This window comes from Corylus avellana, chromosome 4 (assembly GCF_965113065.1).
Source record: "Corylus avellana chromosome 4, dhCorAvel1.hap1.2, whole genome shotgun sequence".
In the NCBI taxonomy this organism is placed as follows: domain Eukaryota; kingdom Viridiplantae; phylum Streptophyta; class Magnoliopsida; order Fagales; family Betulaceae; genus Corylus; species Corylus avellana.
In genome coordinates this window covers 35,068,268-35,086,853 of record NC_142493.1, presented here as the reverse complement: position 1 = coordinate 35,086,853, position 18,586 = coordinate 35,068,268, and the positions used below count along the sequence as shown (strand labels likewise).

The 18,586-nt window shown below is 37.7% G+C and overlaps 3 protein-coding genes across 7 annotated transcripts; 1 reads left to right on the top strand and 2 right to left on the bottom strand.

The window, feature by feature from the left end:
• Nucleotides 1-3,788: 3,788 nt before the first annotated feature.
• On the bottom strand, nt 3,789-6,502 carry LOC132178523 (Remorin family protein). Of its 5 annotated transcripts, none has more exons than XM_059590960.2 (5): nt 6,324-6,502; nt 5,909-6,029; nt 4,849-5,729; nt 4,671-4,752; nt 3,789-4,158 (listed from the first exon to the last, which is right to left on the bottom strand). In XM_059590960.2, exons 3-5 carry the CDS (start codon nt 5,661-5,663, stop codon nt 3,949-3,951), a joined length of 1,107 nt encoding a protein of 368 aa, XP_059446943.1. In that variant the 5' UTR covers nt 5,664-5,729; nt 5,909-6,029; nt 6,324-6,502; the 3' UTR covers nt 3,789-3,948. The 5 variants fall into 5 exon arrangements, with proteins under 5 accessions (XP_059446943.1, XP_059446944.1, XP_059446941.1 ...); XM_059590961.2 differs by having other exon boundaries at nt 5,970-6,029; XM_059590958.2 differs by having other exon boundaries at nt 4,849-5,774; nt 6,324-6,501.
• Nucleotides 6,503-8,610: 2,108 nt separating this feature from the next.
• Nucleotides 8,611-14,067, top strand: EMB2421 (FAD/NAD(P)-binding oxidoreductase family protein). The gene is made up of 11 exons (XM_059589554.2): nt 8,611-8,984; nt 9,328-9,410; nt 9,535-9,670; nt 9,965-10,458; nt 10,543-10,590; nt 10,743-10,917; nt 11,989-12,101; nt 12,198-12,294; nt 12,436-12,655; nt 12,892-13,048; nt 13,360-14,067. Exons 1-11 carry the CDS (start codon nt 8,765-8,767, stop codon nt 13,786-13,788), a joined length of 2,172 nt encoding a protein of 723 aa, XP_059445537.2. The 5' UTR covers nt 8,611-8,764; the 3' UTR covers nt 13,789-14,067.
• A 550-nt stretch (nt 14,068-14,617) lies between these two features.
• LOC132177296 (Acid phosphatase/vanadium-dependent haloperoxidase-related protein) lies at nt 14,618-18,046 on the bottom strand. The gene is made up of 5 exons (XM_059589556.2): nt 17,482-18,046; nt 16,243-16,399; nt 15,981-16,031; nt 15,673-15,765; nt 14,618-15,027 (listed from the first exon to the last, which is right to left on the bottom strand). The coding sequence occupies exons 1-5, from the start codon at nt 17,622-17,624 to the stop codon at nt 14,956-14,958; spliced, it is 516 nt and encodes a 171-aa protein (XP_059445539.1). The 5' UTR covers nt 17,625-18,046; the 3' UTR covers nt 14,618-14,955.
• Between the last annotated feature and the right edge of the window lie 540 nt (nt 18,047-18,586).

The following is an 18,586-nucleotide window of genomic DNA, read 5'->3' as shown; positions in this document are numbered from 1 at the left end:
GGCGAGCGCTTCTTCGAGAGAGAAAAAGAGAGAGAGAGCCCTCAATCTCAAGAGTGATGGCTTTGAGTTCGCGAAAGGGTGGCTCTCAATTTCTATATGTAATAATGTGATGTATGTGTGAAATATCGGGACGGGGCCTGGTGCCTTTTCCGAATATCAATGGGCCCTCCGGTGTTTTATGTAGCATGACTGGGCTTAACTACGGCCCGACCTTATTACACTGTCATACGGTGTGTGACTTCGTTTAAATTACGCTTTTAGCCCCAGGCGTGTGAGAGGCCAATAATTGATGTCTACTGACGGGATGCCCAATGAGTTTATCTTCCGTTCGGTCATGGCGTAAATGGCCAAATTTACGCCCACCAACCAGAAGATGACAACTAAGCTTGTTTTAACTTACAAAATGCACTTACCCACACCAAAATATACCACCCCCTGCTCCTAAAATGAAACCATCGTTACAAAATTTCTCCCAAAACCCCACCAGTCTCTTACAAAAAGCCCCTGCCCACCGGCTACCCCTGCCCACCGGTTGCCCACTGCCCACGAGCTACCCACCGCCCAGCAGGCCGTTCCCATCGCTCCCGCCCAGCAGTCTGTTCCCACCGCCCCCGCCCAGCACGCCATTCCCCAGACCAGCAGGCCGTTCCCCTGCACCCACGCCCAGGTCGATCCAAAGTCCAGCCGGCTGCCCACCGCCCAGCAGCCCACTGTTGGTAATCACAAAATTTCTCAGAACTCACAGGCGGAGGAATGATTTTTTCTAATTCCCTCAGGCGGAGCAGTGGTGGTGAACCGTCGGAGTAGTCTGGCGACGTGGGCTTGGTGGAGCTGGGCGTGGGCAGAGCTGGGTGGCTGGTCGGTGCAAAGCTGGGCGGCGTGGGCTTCGCGGGAGGTGGCGGCGTCTCTGCTGGGGAGTGGGCAGCGTGAAACCAAGCTTCTCGGTGAAGTTTGGCGTTTGGGTTTTTTTGTTTTATTTTTGAGCAGATGTGGGTTATTATCCTGTGAAACCAAACTTATTTTGTATGTTGAAATACTATGAGGTGGCAGCATTTGAGTGGAAGGCAGAAAACATGAGTTTTCTGCCTTGACCGTATAGCAGCAGCACTCATGGCCAATTGCGATAATTTTGGGCAATTATGGGATCCCTATTTCTGGTTCCCTATCAATTGCTCAACAGTCAACCGTGACCAATCACAGTGAAAGAGAGTATGGAAAATGTTTGTGTTTTTTTAGTGTTTTCTTGGTGTTTTCTTACGCTAATTAAATATTATTTTTTAAAAGAAAAATATTAGAGGTGTTCTCCTAGTGTCTTTATAATTCTAAGTGGATATTATTTTCTAAAAAAATAAAATAAACTTCCTTTATTTCTCTCATTTTGCTTTTAAAATAATATTCACTTAGGATTAGAAGAACAGCGAAAAAAACACTTAGAATTCTCCTAATAACCAAGTGAAAAAAATAAGTGCTACTTTTTTTTTTTTCTTTTTTTTTTATAAAATAATATTCTCCTAGGATTATGATAACACCAAGAGAGCACCTAACATTCCATAGATAGTACATAGACGATCTACTCTAATTTTTTGTTGAATTGTTAGTAATTTGAGTAAATAACGTAAAAGATTTTATATGAGATTCATCTAATTTGATAAATGTTGAACAGCTTGAAATTTATTTGAACAGTTGAGTCTCATATAAGGTCTCTCACATTATTCATCTAATTTGAGCAAATAATTGTTGTTGATCCCAAAATAAGAATGCAAATGCGAGACAACTATGTGGCAAGTAAGTCTTGTATTTATCTTTTTTGCGGGTCTATTTGAATTGTAAGCAATTCGGCCAACAAATTTGGGGAAATCCCAATCTAAATCATCATGGCTGTTATTTTTATATGATTCAAACAAAAAAAAAAATGATAAAATTGGTGGGACTTGACTGATACAATTGAAACTTTTGGTTAGCTAATAATGTTAGTGAAGTATTTCTTCTCTTACTTATTTACTTTTTTTTAATATATTCAAAATGTGTGATTTTGATACAAGAGGTTTTTGAGGTGTTTATGGTAGTTTAAGAAAATGTAAATAAAGACTTTGTTATAATCAATGCTTTGGATATCATACCTGATGAAGTTGAAAGGCACCAATGCAGTTTGATTTTAGGAATAAACGTATTTTTGGTCTTGTTATTAATTTGAAGTTTTAACGAATATATATATATATATATATATATATATATATATATATATATATATATATATTTTGTAGTTCGGCTCAAATCCCCTTTAAACTAAATTTATACTTTCATCCCGTCCCTAGTCATCCAAAAAATTATAAAAAATATAGAAAATTCTGAATTTAATCATTTAATTAATATTTTAATACTCTTCATCACATTCACATGTGAGACAATTCGAGCCAATAACTTATATTCTATACTACGTAAAATCACAAATTGTTATAAAAAATAATAAATTTAATCATTTAATTAAGATACCATATAGTATTGCCACTTTCACTTGGCATCCCAATTGTTGGCGTCAAGAAAACAAGGGGAAAGAAAAAGAACGTGTCCACTTTGCTCCTAACATTAATATTTTTCTGTCTTCATATTATATGACACTGTAGTTTGTGCATATTTTGTAGCTCCCCTACATGATTTAAGATGGTAGATCAGGAACCAGGGCATTGCTGCCAAGAGGTCCCCAGTTCCAGCCTCCCTCTTCTGATGATCTGGGGGTGTGCATTATTTGATTTTACATGTCATTTTGAGAATCGGGCTGGGTCCATCAACTATATATAGCATTACCTATATATAGCCAGTTCAAGAGTATTTATTCTTGAAAAGTTTGCACTGGAGGAGCATACTGCCATTTGAATGAAGATGGAATCTCCCAAAAATCAAATTCAAAAGGGAAAAAAAAGAAGCTGATATTGATAAATGACTGACAAAAATCACCAGCCATTTAGTTCATATGATGCCATTCTAAATGCTTGCTTTTTGACTACTGTTGATAAAGGGATCAAAATGGCATGAGTCGCATGATGCATAGTTTCATGGAACTTTAGACGCCTAGCTTAGGGCTGGGAGTCGGACAATACAAGGTTGGTAGATGCTCTTCTGCTTCGAAAAGTCGGTAATTTGACCAAAATTTTCCGACGAGAGGCAATACCTTAATTAACTGTCATCGTTAAGTTAAGTCGGTAATGGTGACAGAAGGTATTCGGAATGAGCTGAGGTCGTCATGTGTGAGGGACCTGTGGCTGAGCCTGAGCTTAGTGAGCACTAAAAGTGAGAGAGATGGTGTGTGAGTGAGTGACACTGAGAGTTGACTGCTGAAGTGAGAGACAAAGAAAACTTCAAGAATGTGATGCATATATATATGCATCTAAAACGGCATTGTTTTTGGCCGACAAAAATGATGCCAGAACCTTGAATTTTTAGACTATATTCCGCCTACCGACCCGAAGTTGGTAATCCAAAAACTCTGCCGCCTAGAGGCTGCCAGCTGTTGGTGGCTGATAGGCGGCATGTGGTGATTTTGCACACTCCTAACCTAGCTACCTTATCCAGCAGCTTCCCACATTTCAAAGGCCAAGCAAAAATAAACTGAAGCTGAAACAGAAGTTGAATATTCACTACTGATGCAGCCCATGTTACTCGGCCTTGCCTTCAACTGTTAACTAGGCAGATATAACAGCAAGTTCAAGAAAGAAATATCTGCAATGGCCAGTGTATGACTTTGGATGTCAGCTGCTGTCCCAGGACATATGAATATCACTCAGACTATCTCTAGGAAGACTTACCCAAAAAATGGGCGTCCAAAATTTATTGAAGGAACCATATGAATGCATTTTGCAACAGTAGCTTGCTCAACAGCTAATCCACATGTTTAAATATAATTAAAAAAATTACTGGCGAATGTTACAATTAAAATGTACTGCAGAGTTGCTACCAGCAAAGAGAAGGCAACTTGAAGGAGAATGTGGAGGGCAAGTGACCAGTCCTCCTTATATAGTCTGCTCTCTCAGAAGTTTTAACAGCTTTCTCATTCAGGCTGGCTTCGGCATTTGCACGCTTTTCTTCAGCTATTCTTTTAGTTGCAGCAAGTTTGTTTGACAACCTCTCTTGTGCCCTAGCTTTTAATCTCTCAGCTTTCACCTATTTACAGAACATTAGTAGAAAGAAAGCTAAGATCATATCATGGTAGGTATCTCTAGTAGAAAGAAAGCTACCAGAGGCATTTGTTATGCGTCTGCCTTAATTTTCCTTGTGCTAATCGGCTCAAATATATAGATGGGGGATTGCTTGTTGTTGGATTATATCTGTATCATTTTCCTATATATCAAATGAGATGCTTACTAATGCTGGTTCACGAAAAAACAAAATTAGAAAGGAGGCTGTTAGATTAGACTCTGTGTCCATGTTGTGCCGGTTGGAAGAATATGTGCATACTATGAACTATGTGCAAGGTCAATGAATGCCTCCTATTTCCTTGAAGAGACTTATCTGAAAAGCATATATATCTTTTTCTTCTTTTCTAAACAAAACAACACTTTCCTGCATTGTGGAGATGCTATGAGTGTCATTAGAATATGCTTAAGTTGCAGGTATGAGGAATATAATTAGAAATACTGCTAAGACAAGGCGATTATGAATCAATAAAGGAGTACCTCCATTCTCTTCATTTCCATCTCAGCTTTCCTCATCTCATGATTTTCCCAGGCTTGAATCTTCACCTCTTCACGCTTATACCTACAAACTCACAACAGAGAAACATATCATAAATTCTATGAGGCCCATGACAGAGCTGGGAAACATTAGCATAAGAAAAGAACATTATTTGATCACCTTGCCATGTATTTGGCACGTTCTGCTTCATCCCAAGCCACTGCTCGGCTTTCTAGAGGACTCATAGTTATAGGTTGACCTGAATTCCTGGTGTCAGTAATGTTGCAGGCATTTGAGTCTCCTCCACACTGCCTGGTAGGATTAGGCTGATCTCCTCTGCCATCAGTGCATGTTAGACCTGTCTGATAGCCTTCGCAAGCCTGCTTTCCATGCTGACATCTAACTGGGGTTGAGGATCCAGAAGCAATAGGGCTCCTTGCTGCAGGAGTTGTGGCTCTAATAGGAGTTGCAGTTCTTGAAGGCTCTAGGCTTGCAGCTGGGGTCATCTCAGTTCCCATGTCCCTCACACATACCGACCGGACAACCGGTGTCAAATTCTCCGGCGGCAGCTTATTGATACGCCAGACCGACTCATCACAGTCTACCTTCTTTGTTTCAATTTCATATTGATTTGTGATTGCAGAACCAGCACATCCATTTTCTTCTTCTTCTTCAACTTCACCTTCACCCTCACCACTCGAATAGTCCTGCTCCTTCTGTGGGACAGGAGCGATGAGTCTCAAATCATCAGCATTCGAATTCCGTGGCTTGGTTTTGGATTGCTTTTTCTCTCCCACTCTTGACAATCCAACCAGCCATTTCTGTGCATCATCCCATTTTGAAGGTGTCGGTTTCCCCAAGGCCGTCCGATGATGGTGGGAAGTGCGAGTAACTCCATTTCCTTTGTGAAACTCAAAACTAATGGCATTGCTGCTAGTTGAAATCTCCTGCGTTGAGCCATGGTTATAGCACCCCTTGTCCTCTATAGATCTCATTTTCACTGATCACCTCCATTCAAGTCATTGTGAATATAAAAGTTTTAACACTTGGCTCACTGCAATCTGAGCAGAACAAATCAATATGATTCACGTCTTATCCTGAAATTCCTAGCAGAAAAGAAAAATCTAGCTTGAAATATCAGTTGTTGACACTTGACCCCCTTAGATCTCAATCATTGTTCAAAAGGAGACACCTAAAGTAGACATTTTTACCGACCAGATAAAGAAAACATATGGTTTACCTTTATAAACAATTAAAACACAATTGCCAAAACTGTAATACCGAACAAAAATCTATTATACCAAGCAGGAACGAACCCCCGAAATATCTGAAACTTTCCTTCACTGCAACAATGGACCCGTCTGAAAAATATCCACAGAATTACTAGCCTCAAAAGTTAAAAATAATAATAATAATAATAATAATAAATCCCGAACAGCCATTAACCAAAAAACAGGAAAACCCGACCGGAACAATAAATGCTAAATGCTCATAGCATTGTTTTGGATTGCTGAATTTAAAAGTAAAGAAGGCATTAAAGCTTGATCCTGCTTTAGGGAAGACCCACTAATTAAGAGGATTGAAGTTTGAACAGTTCAACAAAACAAATGCCTGATGGGTTTTGCAGGAGGAAACTTATATGCAGAGAAAAATACCTTAAAACCATGGAATTTTGAGACTTGCAGAGGTAGAGATGAAGTTCAGATCCACTGAACATTATAATACTACCAAAAAGTTACCTGGTTGTAACTTGAACCAAGCCAACATCTGGCAGTAATGGTAAAAAAAAAAAAAAAGCAGCTGCAATAAAATAACTATTTGCATGGGAATTTGTGAACTTTATTATTAATTCTACCGAAATGATGAATGAGTGGGGCGCAAGTGCAACCCACAAGTTACCTTCATTCACAAACGGAATCTAGGGAAGAGTTTCAGTGACAATAGACAAAAAATAATAATGCCCGCAGTGAAAAAAATATTCCACTACTCCCTAGATCGAGAAACTTGTTTTGAAATACGGTTGTCCTTTTTTAACGGTTACTAGCTAAACGTGGTGGGATTTGATGGGTGACACGTGGACGGTGGCTGCTTGGTGTTAGTCTTAGATGATGACGTATTTTTCACAGAAATAGATAGAAAGTTTGAGAGATAAATCAGACGCTCCAGATTGGTTGGAGGATTGCAAATTGATATGATAACGTGAGTTTCTGACGTTTTTCACGTGTGTTCTGCGCAATCTGCATCGTACAAATGGTTAATTAAGTGATAGGATGCCCCATGTTTGACCGGGTTTTTGGTACTATTAGACAGTGACGAGTGTGGAGAAACTGGGATGCAGTGGTCGCCATCTTTATCTCTAGTGAGCAGGACATTAAAAATCACATGCTACCATGTTGGCACTGCATCAAGCATGATAGGTCCCCTTCAGGAATCAGGCATTTGGTTCTATTATTCTTGCAGCTATATGTCAGAAAAATGCACAGGATAATCATCAATATACAACAGTACTATTAAAATCTTAAGCTCAATTATAAAACATTAGTTGGATGGGTCGTCATTCATGGGTGTCTTTTGGTTTTGTGAAAAGTCACTGATCATCCTATAAATTCTTCCTTGGCATCCTTGCATGCAAAGTGCTCAGTAATGACAGTTTGTGGATTTCATGGATTTGGGCCAATTGTGTCAGTTTTGAGGGTTCATCCATGTGTTGGATTTTTTTTCTTTTTCTAAGCAAATATGAGAATGGGTGAAAAGAATAGTGTTCTTCCCAACTATAAACTCAAAACTTACAAACTATCTTCATAAGCGGTTGAATACTAGGCGCCACCCCATAGGCAAGGGGTTGCTCGCTGACCACTCCCAGGGAGTGGCACTCGTCGTTAGTCACTGAACAAATTTTTTAATATTATTTAATTACATATTGACACGTGTTAATAAATTGTAAAATAGTGAAAAATAGGGATTGAGACCTACATCAATTACCTGCTTAAATTGCTAGTAATTTTGGCAAGTAATGTGAAAGAGCCCATACATATTTTGGAAAAATAATTCATGTCAATATTTTTTCTTATATTTTTCCATATTTCATCTTACAAATTTAATAAAATTAACCATTAGATTTGTGAATTCATGTAGACCCCACATAAATTTAATGTTAGATTAATTAATTCACTATAAAGATGGTTGAAAAATAAATAAATTGTATTATTTCTTTATATTTTGGGTTGTTTAGTCGCCTGTATAGGTAAGTGGGTCCTATAATTAAATATTCTCTTGCATTATTTACTTAAATTACTAACAATTCAAACAAATAATCACCACAAAATCGTGTTTGTATAACATTTTCCTTTTATAATGCAAATTGCTAGCTTATAGTGTGTTTGAGATTGCGATTTCGTATGAATAAATTTCATTCTTAAAAGATATCACAAAACGTAAGGTGTTTGACATCGTGATTTAAAAAATACTTAATTTAAAATAGGAAAAAAATTGAAATTTCTATAAGCAGATTAGAGGGTGCTTATATTTTAAAAAGTGCGAATTTAAACCAAAATTATTATTTCGCATAACAAATATTTGATAAAAAAATACTTTTTAATACGCTTTATCAAGCGCTTTTGCGATTTTAAAAAGTAACGATTTCAAAAACACAATTTTTAAAACGCAAATTTTAAAATTGTACTTATTAAAACCGCAATCTCAAACTACAATTTTTAAAAATGCAATTTTAAAATTACTTTTTTTTTTTTTTTTTAACACCATATTTTGTTACTTGAAAACCTCGATAGAGGCTATAGAGCAAGAAAATGATCTGATTTTAATAATATGGTCATCAACCAATCATGCGGCTCACATTTCTCCACGTCATTCCCTTTCAACCACAAATGCTTCTTTTTGCAATTCACAAACGCTTCCAAGTTCCAATTACCAAACTCGCTCCGACGTCGTTTTCATGATGCTCTACTTAATTTATTGGCCCCTTAAACCTGAACGTGTCTCCGTCTACATCGTCGCTCAGAACGGCCGTCTCAGGTGCATATGGTGACGTCGTTTTAGTGCTCTAAAGATCGTTTCAGTCGCCTGCCTCACTGGGGTCATGAGGTTTTGGGGGTTTGTCAAGAAGAGTTTGAATGGCCTCCACAAAGGTGGCAGTGCCAGAAGCAAAGCAAACCCACTTGGGTTCATTGGAATTCAAAGCAGGGGCCTGTCAGACTCCAACGTTTTCAATGGCGATGAAGAAGATACGGTGCTTCCTGTTCTGATAGTTGGGGCTGGACCCGTGGGTCTTGTTCTCGCTATACTCCTCACCAAACTGGGTATATTCTCTGACCCTTATATATTCTTTTTGCTTCCTTCCTAGTTTGGATGCCGAGAAAGCTGGTAGTTTTGGTGGTTTTATTGTTTTTTAGTTCTATGTTTGATTGGGTAGTGAATATTTGTTTTTGGTGGGGAGTGCTTGTGCTGGTACAGTGTTTGAGTTGGGATGTGTGAGAATGTGATGGTGCATGCGGTAAGATAAAGCATCGTTTTAAAATTTGGAACTTCTTGTTGGAGATTATATGTATTATTGTATTGATGCAATTTTAGTGTTATAGGAAAGTTTTCTCTTTCCACTGAACTTGGGCATTGACATATAATTGTACTTTATGGCCTTTTTAGGTGTCAAATGTGCGGTTTTGGAGAAAGCCAGGACATTTTCTAAACATCCACAGGCACACTTCATCAACAATCGAACCATGGAGGTTGATTATGATACATGAAAGATAAAATTCAATTGTGCTGTTTGAGAGTTTTTTTTTTTTTTTTTGCTAAGCAGTTCCTTATTGAATTTCAGTTTCATTAAAATGTGTTGATTTGCCTTGTCAGGTGTTTCGCAAGATAGATGGGCTGGCAAAGGAGATCCAGAGGTCTCAACCTCCGGTAAATCTATGGCAGAAGTTTATATATTGTACTTCTCTTTCTGGTTCTATTCTTGGTTCAGTGGACCATATGCATCCCCAAGGTGTGATTATCTCTTCAGTGTTTTGATATGTACACTCATAAGGCTATTTTCTTGGGTTTACTTCTTTGATCAAAATTAGTCTTTCTTGTGGGCTTGTAGAGATTAAAAGATGGGGTGTGCTTATTTTTATATGTGAAGTCATGGTATTCCTTTTTGTGTATCACGCAAGTGTTTGATGTCCTTTGACATATGCCATTGTCCTACCAGTAGGCCATGGGAGATATGAATACACTTTGTGTCTGTTATGACCTTCGAAGATTAGCATGACATGATTCTCTTGTTTCCTGACACCAGATTTTGAAAAAATTGTGAGTCCAGTCTCTGTTGCACACTTCTCACAGTACAAGTTAACTGCATCACTACTTAAGCAGCTAGAAAATCTTGGCATCTATGTTCCTACATCACAAGCCTTGGAAGACCCAAATCATAGGCCCCTCAAGGGAAGGGAAATTTTGATGGGGCATGAGTGTGTATCCATTGATGCCACTGGTCAATATGTTGATGTTGCTACTACTTTTCTCAAGGATGGGGAGTATATGCAGAAGAATATTCAGTGCAATATTCTTGTTGGTACGGATGGTGCAGGAAGTACTGTGCGGAAGCTTGTAGGAATAGATTTGAGAGGTGAGAAAGACATGCAAAAGCTTGTCAGTGTTCATTTTCTGAGCAGAGACCTTGGACAGTACTTGCTCCATGAGAGACCTGGTATGCTGTTCTTTATCTTCAATACTGAAGCCATTGGAGTCCTTGTAGCTCATGATCTCCAGCAAGGAGAATTTGTATTGCAGGTATTGCAGGATTAGATAACAACATTATTTTATTGTGCATCATATACTTCAATTTTAAATTACTGATTGCTCATCATCTTACAGATACCATTCTATCCGCCTCAGCAAAACCTTGAAGATTTCAGGCCTGAGGTACTTTTTATTCATCAGAAACAGTTTGTTAGATGAAACTAGTTCTATTGTTGACCGTTTCCTACTTCTCTTCAAGTATAAAGGAGAATTACCAGGTAGCTTGAGAGAGTGAAAAGCCACTAGTTTTCAGTGAATGATTCAACTTTTTGTAGATATGCAAGAAGTTGATATTCAAATTGGTTGGTCGTGAGCTTTCAGATATAGACGTCATTGATATAAAGCCATGGGTGATGCATGCAGAAGTTGCTGAGAAATTTGTATGTAATGACAATCGAATAACACTTGCTGGTGATGCTGCTCACCGATTCCCTCCAGCTGGTGGTTTTGGTAAGTAGCCCTCTTTTGTGCAGACACAACTCCTTGAGTATAGATGATGATTTTTTGTTTCGCTGAAGCTTTTTGCAATAACACAGAAAGAATCATGAATTACTAGGTGTGGGAATTGTTCTTCATGCGATAGAATGGTTGGGAAGAATCTGCTGTAACAATTTGTGACATGTGGCTCACTGAGGATACTCAGAAGTCACTACCTCTAAGCTATTCTTTTGTTGGTATTGACACTAGTAATGTGTAGTGAAGTGGATTTGGTGTGTCATTTAAGGCGGCAACACATAGGGTGCGTTTGTTAAACAATTTTGGTCCGATACTGTAGCAAAAATTGATTGATGTAAAAAAAAGTAAGAATGTTTGGCATGGAAAAATTTAAAAAAAAAAATTGTTTTTTTAATGATTTTTTTTATTTGAATAGTAATAAAAAAGTGATTGATGTGATGTAAAAAGTAGGAGAATGTTAGAAAAATGAAAAAGTAAGATGAATAGTATTGAAACAAAAACGTTTATCAAACGGAGCCATAAAGAGGACTGGCTACCTATGTGTGTACCCATGAAGCTACTGTATTGATCTTGCTTATTTTTACACCTTGTTTGAGGTTGTACGTGAATGTTAGACAGTTAAAAAATAGTTTGGGGTTTAGAATTTTTTTTGTTTTCTTTTCAAGTAAATGAAGAAGGGCTTTCTTGTTAGTATGCAAAAACATGTCAAACATTCATGGGTGCGGGAGTCATGTCTACTACCATCTGATGCGCATAAATGCTAATAATAAGAAGTTCTCTACATATTGTTGTGCAGCTGACAGCTAATTGAGTTATTACATTTCCATGCCTTCTCTGTAATTAGAAGTCAAAAAAGCAACAATTATCAGAGTTAAACATATAGACATAATCTTCCATTGAATATTGTACACTACCGAAACTAGATATCCTTTTAGGTGAGATTCTAATGAGAAAAAAAAAAAAGGTTTCATTTCTTGCTTTATGAAATCTACTTATGTTGATTGGAGGAGGAATATTGACCTGGTCAATCTGATAATCATTTGAACAGCTTTCACGATTATGCAGGAATGAATACTGGCATTCAAGATGCTCACAATCTTGCTTGGAAAATAGCCTCTATTGTAAAGGGTATTGCACCATCTTCTTTACTGGAAACTTATGAAACGGAACGTAAGCCGGTATTAACTTTTTCTCTACATTTATATTTTGGTTCCTGTGACAATTTCATTCTGAATTTAAATAAATCCTTGACCTCCATTGTTCACCATCATCAGATTGCCATTTTCAATACTGCACTTAGTGTTCAAAACTACAGAGCAGCCATGGCAGTTCCTGCTGCACTTGGTCTTGATCCAACTGTTGCAAACTCTGGTAAACCAACACGTCTTATTGCTTTGAAAAATATCTTTTCATATTAGTTACTGATTTGAGCCTTTTGGACCCTGCGATGTTTTCAGTTCTTAGGTCATTAGTGACATGTGGTTATTATTGTCCCTTTCGCTTGAATTGCAGTACATCAAGTCATTAATAGTGGAGTTGGTTCTGTTTTACCATCTGGACTACAGAGGGCAATTCTGGATGGAATTTTCACAATAGGTCGTTCACAGCTTTCAGAATATGTTCTGAATGCAAGCAACCCGCTTGGTTCTTCGAGACTTGCTAAATTAAGATGTATATTTGAAGAAGGAAAGAGCCTTCAACTCCAATTCCCTGCTGAGGATCTTGGTTTTAGGTATCACCTATTCAGCTTGATGTTTGGTGCAGCTGCTTCATTCAAAATTAAGTTGGCTTTAACCTTTTGCTGAAATTCTAGATTTGATTCAATCAAACTAATCCCTAGTGTTGTGTAGCTCTAACTAATATTATGATTTTGTAGAAAAATGACACCTAATTGACAAATCTGACAAATTGGATCATCAACTAAATGGGCAGTTTTAGTACCTGTCTAATTCTTCACTACTGATTTAGGTACCTCGAGGGAGCACTGATTCCAGACAGTTATGGTGCATTATTTGGTGCTCCAGAGCCACCTACTGGTCGTCGGAGGGACTATATTCCTTCTGCAGATCCAGGGTCAAGGCTGCCCCATATGAATGTGAGGGTGTTATCCAATTTATCAAGTGAGGTATGTAGTCACTTGTTTTCGTTTTGCTTCAATCCTATTATACTTTTAGGGGGGAGGAAGTAATCTTACTTGGATTACCTCTTAAGGACCCTTTCATCATACTAGATGCTAGGTGTTTGTACATAATGTCATTAGATAAAACCAGGAGCTCTATGTCCCGGTTGCTTGTCCAGAAGTTTGTTACCTAATGGCTAAAAGAAAATATTTTTTGTATGGCAAGTGTCAAGCTTGTTGGTGTTCAAGTGCTTTTAAATGGTAGCATGTCAGGTTTTCCCTTTTTCTTTTTATTAACATGTGAAGTATTTTTGTAGGAGATCATTTCGACACTGGATCTTGTATCTGGTGACCAAATTGAGTTCCTTCTGATTATACCACCAGTTGATAAGTCCTATCATCTTGCTCATGCTGCCTTCAAGGTGGGTAAGGAATTCAATGTTTCTGTCAAGGTATGTGTTTTATGGCCTGCTGGTGCTGTTAAAGGAATTGAAGCAGGAAGTAAGGCAGCATTGACCCCATGGGAGAATTACGTGGATGTTGTGGAAGTTAAGAAGTCACCAGCTTCACCTTCATGGTGGGATATCTGTCAGATGACTGACAAAGGAGCCATTCTAGTTAGGCCCGACGAGCACATTGCATGGCGTTCGATGACGGGAGTTGTTGGGGATTGTATTGTGGAGATAGAGATGGTTTTTTCTGCAATTTTGGGTATAAAGTCAAAATTTTGGCCTTCTTGGGTATAAAGTCAACCAAAGTATAGGAAGCTACAAGTGCCGAAGATCTCTAGCAATCTGGATATTGGAGCAAACCTGATTGATTTATTCTTTATAGACCATTCACAACATATTTAATTGTTTGTAGAATTTCATGACATGGCCGATTAAATTTATTGTGTGGGAAGTAACCGCATTGAAGAAACCCTCTGGCAGTTTAAGCTTGCTAATAATGCCATGTTTAGTTGGTATATGTGTATTCCGTTCCTATTCAACATTTCATGATATGGAGAGATTAAAGTACGTTTGGTCCAAAATTGTGGAAAGTATATTGTTTGGATATACATTTTTTAAAATTGCAGTCTGAAAAAAAAATATATATATGAAGTTTCGAATTGTAGACAAAAATTTGCACTTTTAAAAACATGATTTTAAATATTAAACTGCGATTTTAAAAGCAAATTTGTAATTTTATTGAATGCTTAGTTACGATTTTAAAATTAAAATCACGATTTTATTAAACGTTTAACTGCATTTTTAAATGTCATATTGTCAAATCAATTGTTTTGAAATTAATATTTCTTATATCGCACATTTTGAAACTTAAAATCCAAATAGATCTTAGAATGCAGGATCAACAAGGGAACAGATCGGCATCCTCTTTTCCTGCTCTCTTTGGCAGTCAACATCTTACATACCGTTATAGAACCACAACTTCAAACCATCCAAATAACTTTGCCACCATTTATTGATTAAAGTCTTTTTTTTTTTTTTGGGTGAGTAATGAAATTTTGTTCTCAACTTAATATATTTTTACTAGGGTCACAGAGACCAGCATATGGCCCAAGGTAGAGTAATATCAAAGCAAAAAATGTATATTTGATAACGTTGATCATGGTACAAGCAAGAGTCTTCCAGTTTTTGGACGGTTAAAAAGGTTTTGGTACATCAAACACTAAGCAATCAATCAAATTACATCTTCTGAATGCAGGCGATCATATGAATAGGAGGTAGTTTAATACAAGTTTTTAACATGGCTACAAGATCACAAACATGAAAACCGTCGGATTCATATTTTGAAAGAACGACTAATGGTGACGGATCTGCTGAGTTTCAATTCTGTCCTATTTCTCCATCGGAGATGTGGCCATCAGAGATTCTGCCTGATGATATCCGTGATCAACTTGAGCATCAAGCTCAACGGCAAATCAAGGTAATCAAATAGCCAATGGATGCCGTGACAATCCCAAGCAACAAACCAGCAATAACCTGTAAGTGAACAATGATATGAAAGAACAATAACAAGAACCAACACAGATACAAGAATTTCATAGCGTCTCTTAAGTGTATCTTAGTTGATGAGTTTAACCATAATATCTTTCTAGAAGATGAGAATTATAACCTAGAAGGACTAAATCCTAAAGTGACCACAGCACGAAAGGCATATGTCATTTGCGCACACTGTAAACTCAAGATTAATGAGTTATACTTTCCCATATGCCATTATATGGCATATGAAGTTTTGTGAAGTCAGAATTTCCATGAAAATAGGCGTTTAAATTCTCAGAAATCTTGAATTTTAACAACCTAAAGCAAGGAACTTAATAGAAGTACTTAAATTTAAGTAACAACATATATCTACATCACAATTCCTTGCAATCTACAGATCAACTATTGTTGGTGCAGAGTGCAGACGGTAGATGAACAGTCTCATTGTCGAAAAAATGTCCATCAATAATTTCAATAAAACATGGAAGGTTAGGTAACTAAAAGTTCTTCTCAATTAACTAAAGAAAGATCTAGATAAATGGATGTTTCAATTTTTATATAGACTATAGCGCCTTTGACCCTAATATATATGTCATGCGGATCCACTATCTAATCATAGTGCATATCTGATGTAATAAAGCATACCTGAGGAGGGGTGTGACCAAGAAGTTCACGCAGTGGTCTGCTTTCGGCGAGAGGATGCTCAGCAGGAAGTTCATACACAATTTGATTCAAAACCTGAATAATATCCAGTTTGAAAACATAAAACTAATTGTTTAAAATGAAAACGAGATGCTCAGGCATATCAACGTTATAAACAAAGCTTTAAATCAAATGAATTCACACTACAAAGCTTCTTTTAGAATTCAATTCTTATATGTGACAAAGAAAGCTTGTAAGAGAAAAAATGGAGGGATTTTTTTGAGGGAGGGTGGGGGAGGGGCAGATCGAACCTCTGCTTGGCGTCCAGCCTGTAATCTCACACCAGTGGCATCATACATCACCTGCCACCAAATTCTCTACATCAGAGATTTTCCCACACAACAGGCAACATTTATTCTAACGATCCTAATTCACAGTATTGGGAAATATTTAAGGATGTAAACAAATGACAGCTAAACTCAAACCTTGAAAGAGGTATTCAGAATATATAGTAACATAAGTTCTATAGAAATCATATGCAAATTAAAATTATACGAAGAGAAGGAATCATACAACACATGCTAAGACCAATGCAGCTGCAAACACGGATCCTCCAAATCCTTCTTGGAACCCAATGGCCAGAGCAAGGGCAGTAACTGTTGCAGAATGAGATGATGGCATTCCGCCAGATCCAATAAGTTGTTTGAGATCCCATCGTCTTTCCCTATACCTGCAAATCTATAGAGATTAAGACTCTCAGGACAAACTAAATTTAAGCAGGACTGTCGCAGCAACCTGTGCAGAAGCATAAAAATTTCCGGTAGCTAGAAAGCCTTTTGCTAAGCAACAAAAGCATTCAGACAAGCTTACAACTCAAAATCTAACAATATATGTAGCATTTGAAACATTAAAAGATATCCTCCACCCACATAACTTTTTCATATCATTTTATCAGCAACATATGATAGCATTGGGCAATTAGAAGGTCAGCCAATCGACGAACTACTTAGAGTTATATCTACTGCTGGCCCCATCAGAAATGGAACCAGGAATTCTTACCAAGGGGGGCCAAAGCATGAAGACAATACATCTGCAACCTAGGAGTCAAGCCAATAGGAGCCAAACTTAAAATCTTTTTGTCCAAATATAATATATAAGTAACTATGCATATGGTATGGCCCCTACGGCCCCCTCTTGGTCCGTCTCTGGCCTTTAACAGGTAGCAGCGTATTGAGAATTCAATTCAATGGCACCCATGTAAGAAAAGCAAAACCAAAAAATGTCATGGTTGTATGAAACAGCTATGAGCAAACATATTGACCACACAAAGTCAAGTCATTTAGAGAAGACATAGCAAGTTAGCACTTCGCAGCATCCCGTGATTTTGATTCGGGTAATGAAGTTAAACAAAAAAAGAAAGAGAGAAATTTGAATCCTATGACTTGGGATTTTAATGCTTTCGTTAAAGATGATTAATTTTAAGTTGCTCAAACAGTTGCATATTTAATTTCAAGATCTGGGGAAAGCGACGATTTTCTTTTAAGATACAATCACAAAGGCAAACTCACAATATTTTCTTAAAATAACATAGTAGTTGCATTGAATTTGATCTAACGCAGAAAAAAACAAACTAGCCAAACATAGAGTGTGATACAAGACATTGAATTCCGAATCTTGGAAACATTACACATTTAGAAACTAAAACGAGAGCCAAATCAGATCCAATTTCTAAAAAGATTTTCCAGAAGAAAACCAAAACCTATTAGCACAATGAGAGAGAGAGAGAGAGAGAGAGAGAAGGAGCAGAGATACCAGGCGGTGAAGAACTTGGTGGATTGGGCAATAGCGAAGGCCACGAGTGCAGAAATGAGAGGGTAATTGGTAAAGATTGAGGAGGATGATGATGAAAGCGACGAGGACGACGATGAAGCCGATGTAGCCGCCACGTCCTCCATTTCTCTCTCTCCTCCTGCTCTTTTGACTCCAATAATGAGATACCTTGATTCGAGGTTCTTGATTTTTGCAACGAATAGTGTTGTGTTGTCGTGTCTTGTAGGGCGTTATTACGTGGTGTATCTCGAGGTTATTGGTGGTGAATATGGAGGAAAGTTAGGACTGGTTTCTGGTTGGTTCTGTCTGCAGCATTAAAGGCTTTCTTTTAAGGCCAGCGAGTTTTTATTCATCTGGAGAGAAGACTAGAGGAGGGAATTGGGGTCTTTTTTGTTAAGACGTCAAATGAACAAAGCCTTCTTCTTCTTCCAGGTCTTCTTCTTTACCAACTAACGGTCTTTGCCTTTCTCCATCAACTGAATATGCCTCCCTTGTTCAAATCATGTCTAGAATATACCTCCACTTCCCTCCTTCATTTTGCTTTTCTTTTCGGTTTTTTGTTTCCTTTCTTTTGTTGTTCCATAGAGTAATTGTATTTGGGTGCAATGGCCTTTTTATTATTATTATTATTATTATTATTATTTATTTTTTATCAAAAGTCAAATCACGATTTATCAAATGCTTAACTATATCATTACTCTCAAAAATTACATTTTCATTAACTATTTTGGATAAATTTTTCTAAAGCTAATGTGAATGTGAAGGCATGGGCGCATAGACTTGCCAAAAAAAGGGAAAGGGTCTGTGTCTCTGTGTGTGTGTGTGTGTGTGTGGGGGGGGGGGGGGGGGGGTGTGGGGGGGGCGTTAGACTTTAGTCACTGGTAAGGGGGGCAGGCATTTGTCCTTTAGAAGTCTCCATCCGCCGTAAAGACGTGACTCTTTCTTCAGATTTAATTATTCTTTTACTTGGGAGACTATACAACCTACAATATTTTCCCTCTTATTTGATAATATCGAAGCGAAAGCGCCTTTCCTTAAGTTTTAATTCAACTTGAGGGACTTTATTGCGTGTAAATCAGTTCGAATA

Coding starts and splice junctions, on each gene's coding strand:
- LOC132178523 (XM_059590960.2), bottom strand. CDS start 5,663: ATGAGATCTATAGAGGACAAGGGGTGCTATAACCATGGCTCAACGCAG. Junction 4,753..4,848: donor CGTGCCAAATACATGGCAAG/GTGATCAAATAA, acceptor GTGAGTTTGTAG/GTATAAGCGTGAAGAGGTGA. Junction 4,159..4,670: donor TGGAAATGAAGAGAATGGAG/GTACTCCTTTAT, acceptor TTCTGTAAATAG/GTGAAAGCTGAGAGATTAAA.
- EMB2421 (XM_059589554.2), top strand. CDS start 8,765: ATGAGGTTTTGGGGGTTTGTCAAGAAGAGTTTGAATGGCCTCCACAAA. Junction 9,411..9,534: donor TCAACAATCGAACCATGGAG/GTTGATTATGAT, acceptor TTGCCTTGTCAG/GTGTTTCGCAAGATAGATGG. Junction 12,102..12,197: donor ATGAAACGGAACGTAAGCCG/GTATTAACTTTT, acceptor CACCATCATCAG/ATTGCCATTTTCAATACTGC.
- LOC132177296 (XM_059589556.2), bottom strand. CDS start 17,624: ATGGAGGACGTGGCGGCTACATCGGCTTCATCGTCGTCCTCGTCGCTT. Junction 16,400..17,481: donor ACCAAGTTCTTCACCGCCTG/GTATCTCTGCTC, acceptor ATAGATTTGCAG/GTATAGGGAAAGACGATGGG. Junction 16,032..16,242: donor CATTGGTCTTAGCATGTGTT/GTATGATTCCTT, acceptor ATTTGGTGGCAG/GTGATGTATGATGCCACTGG.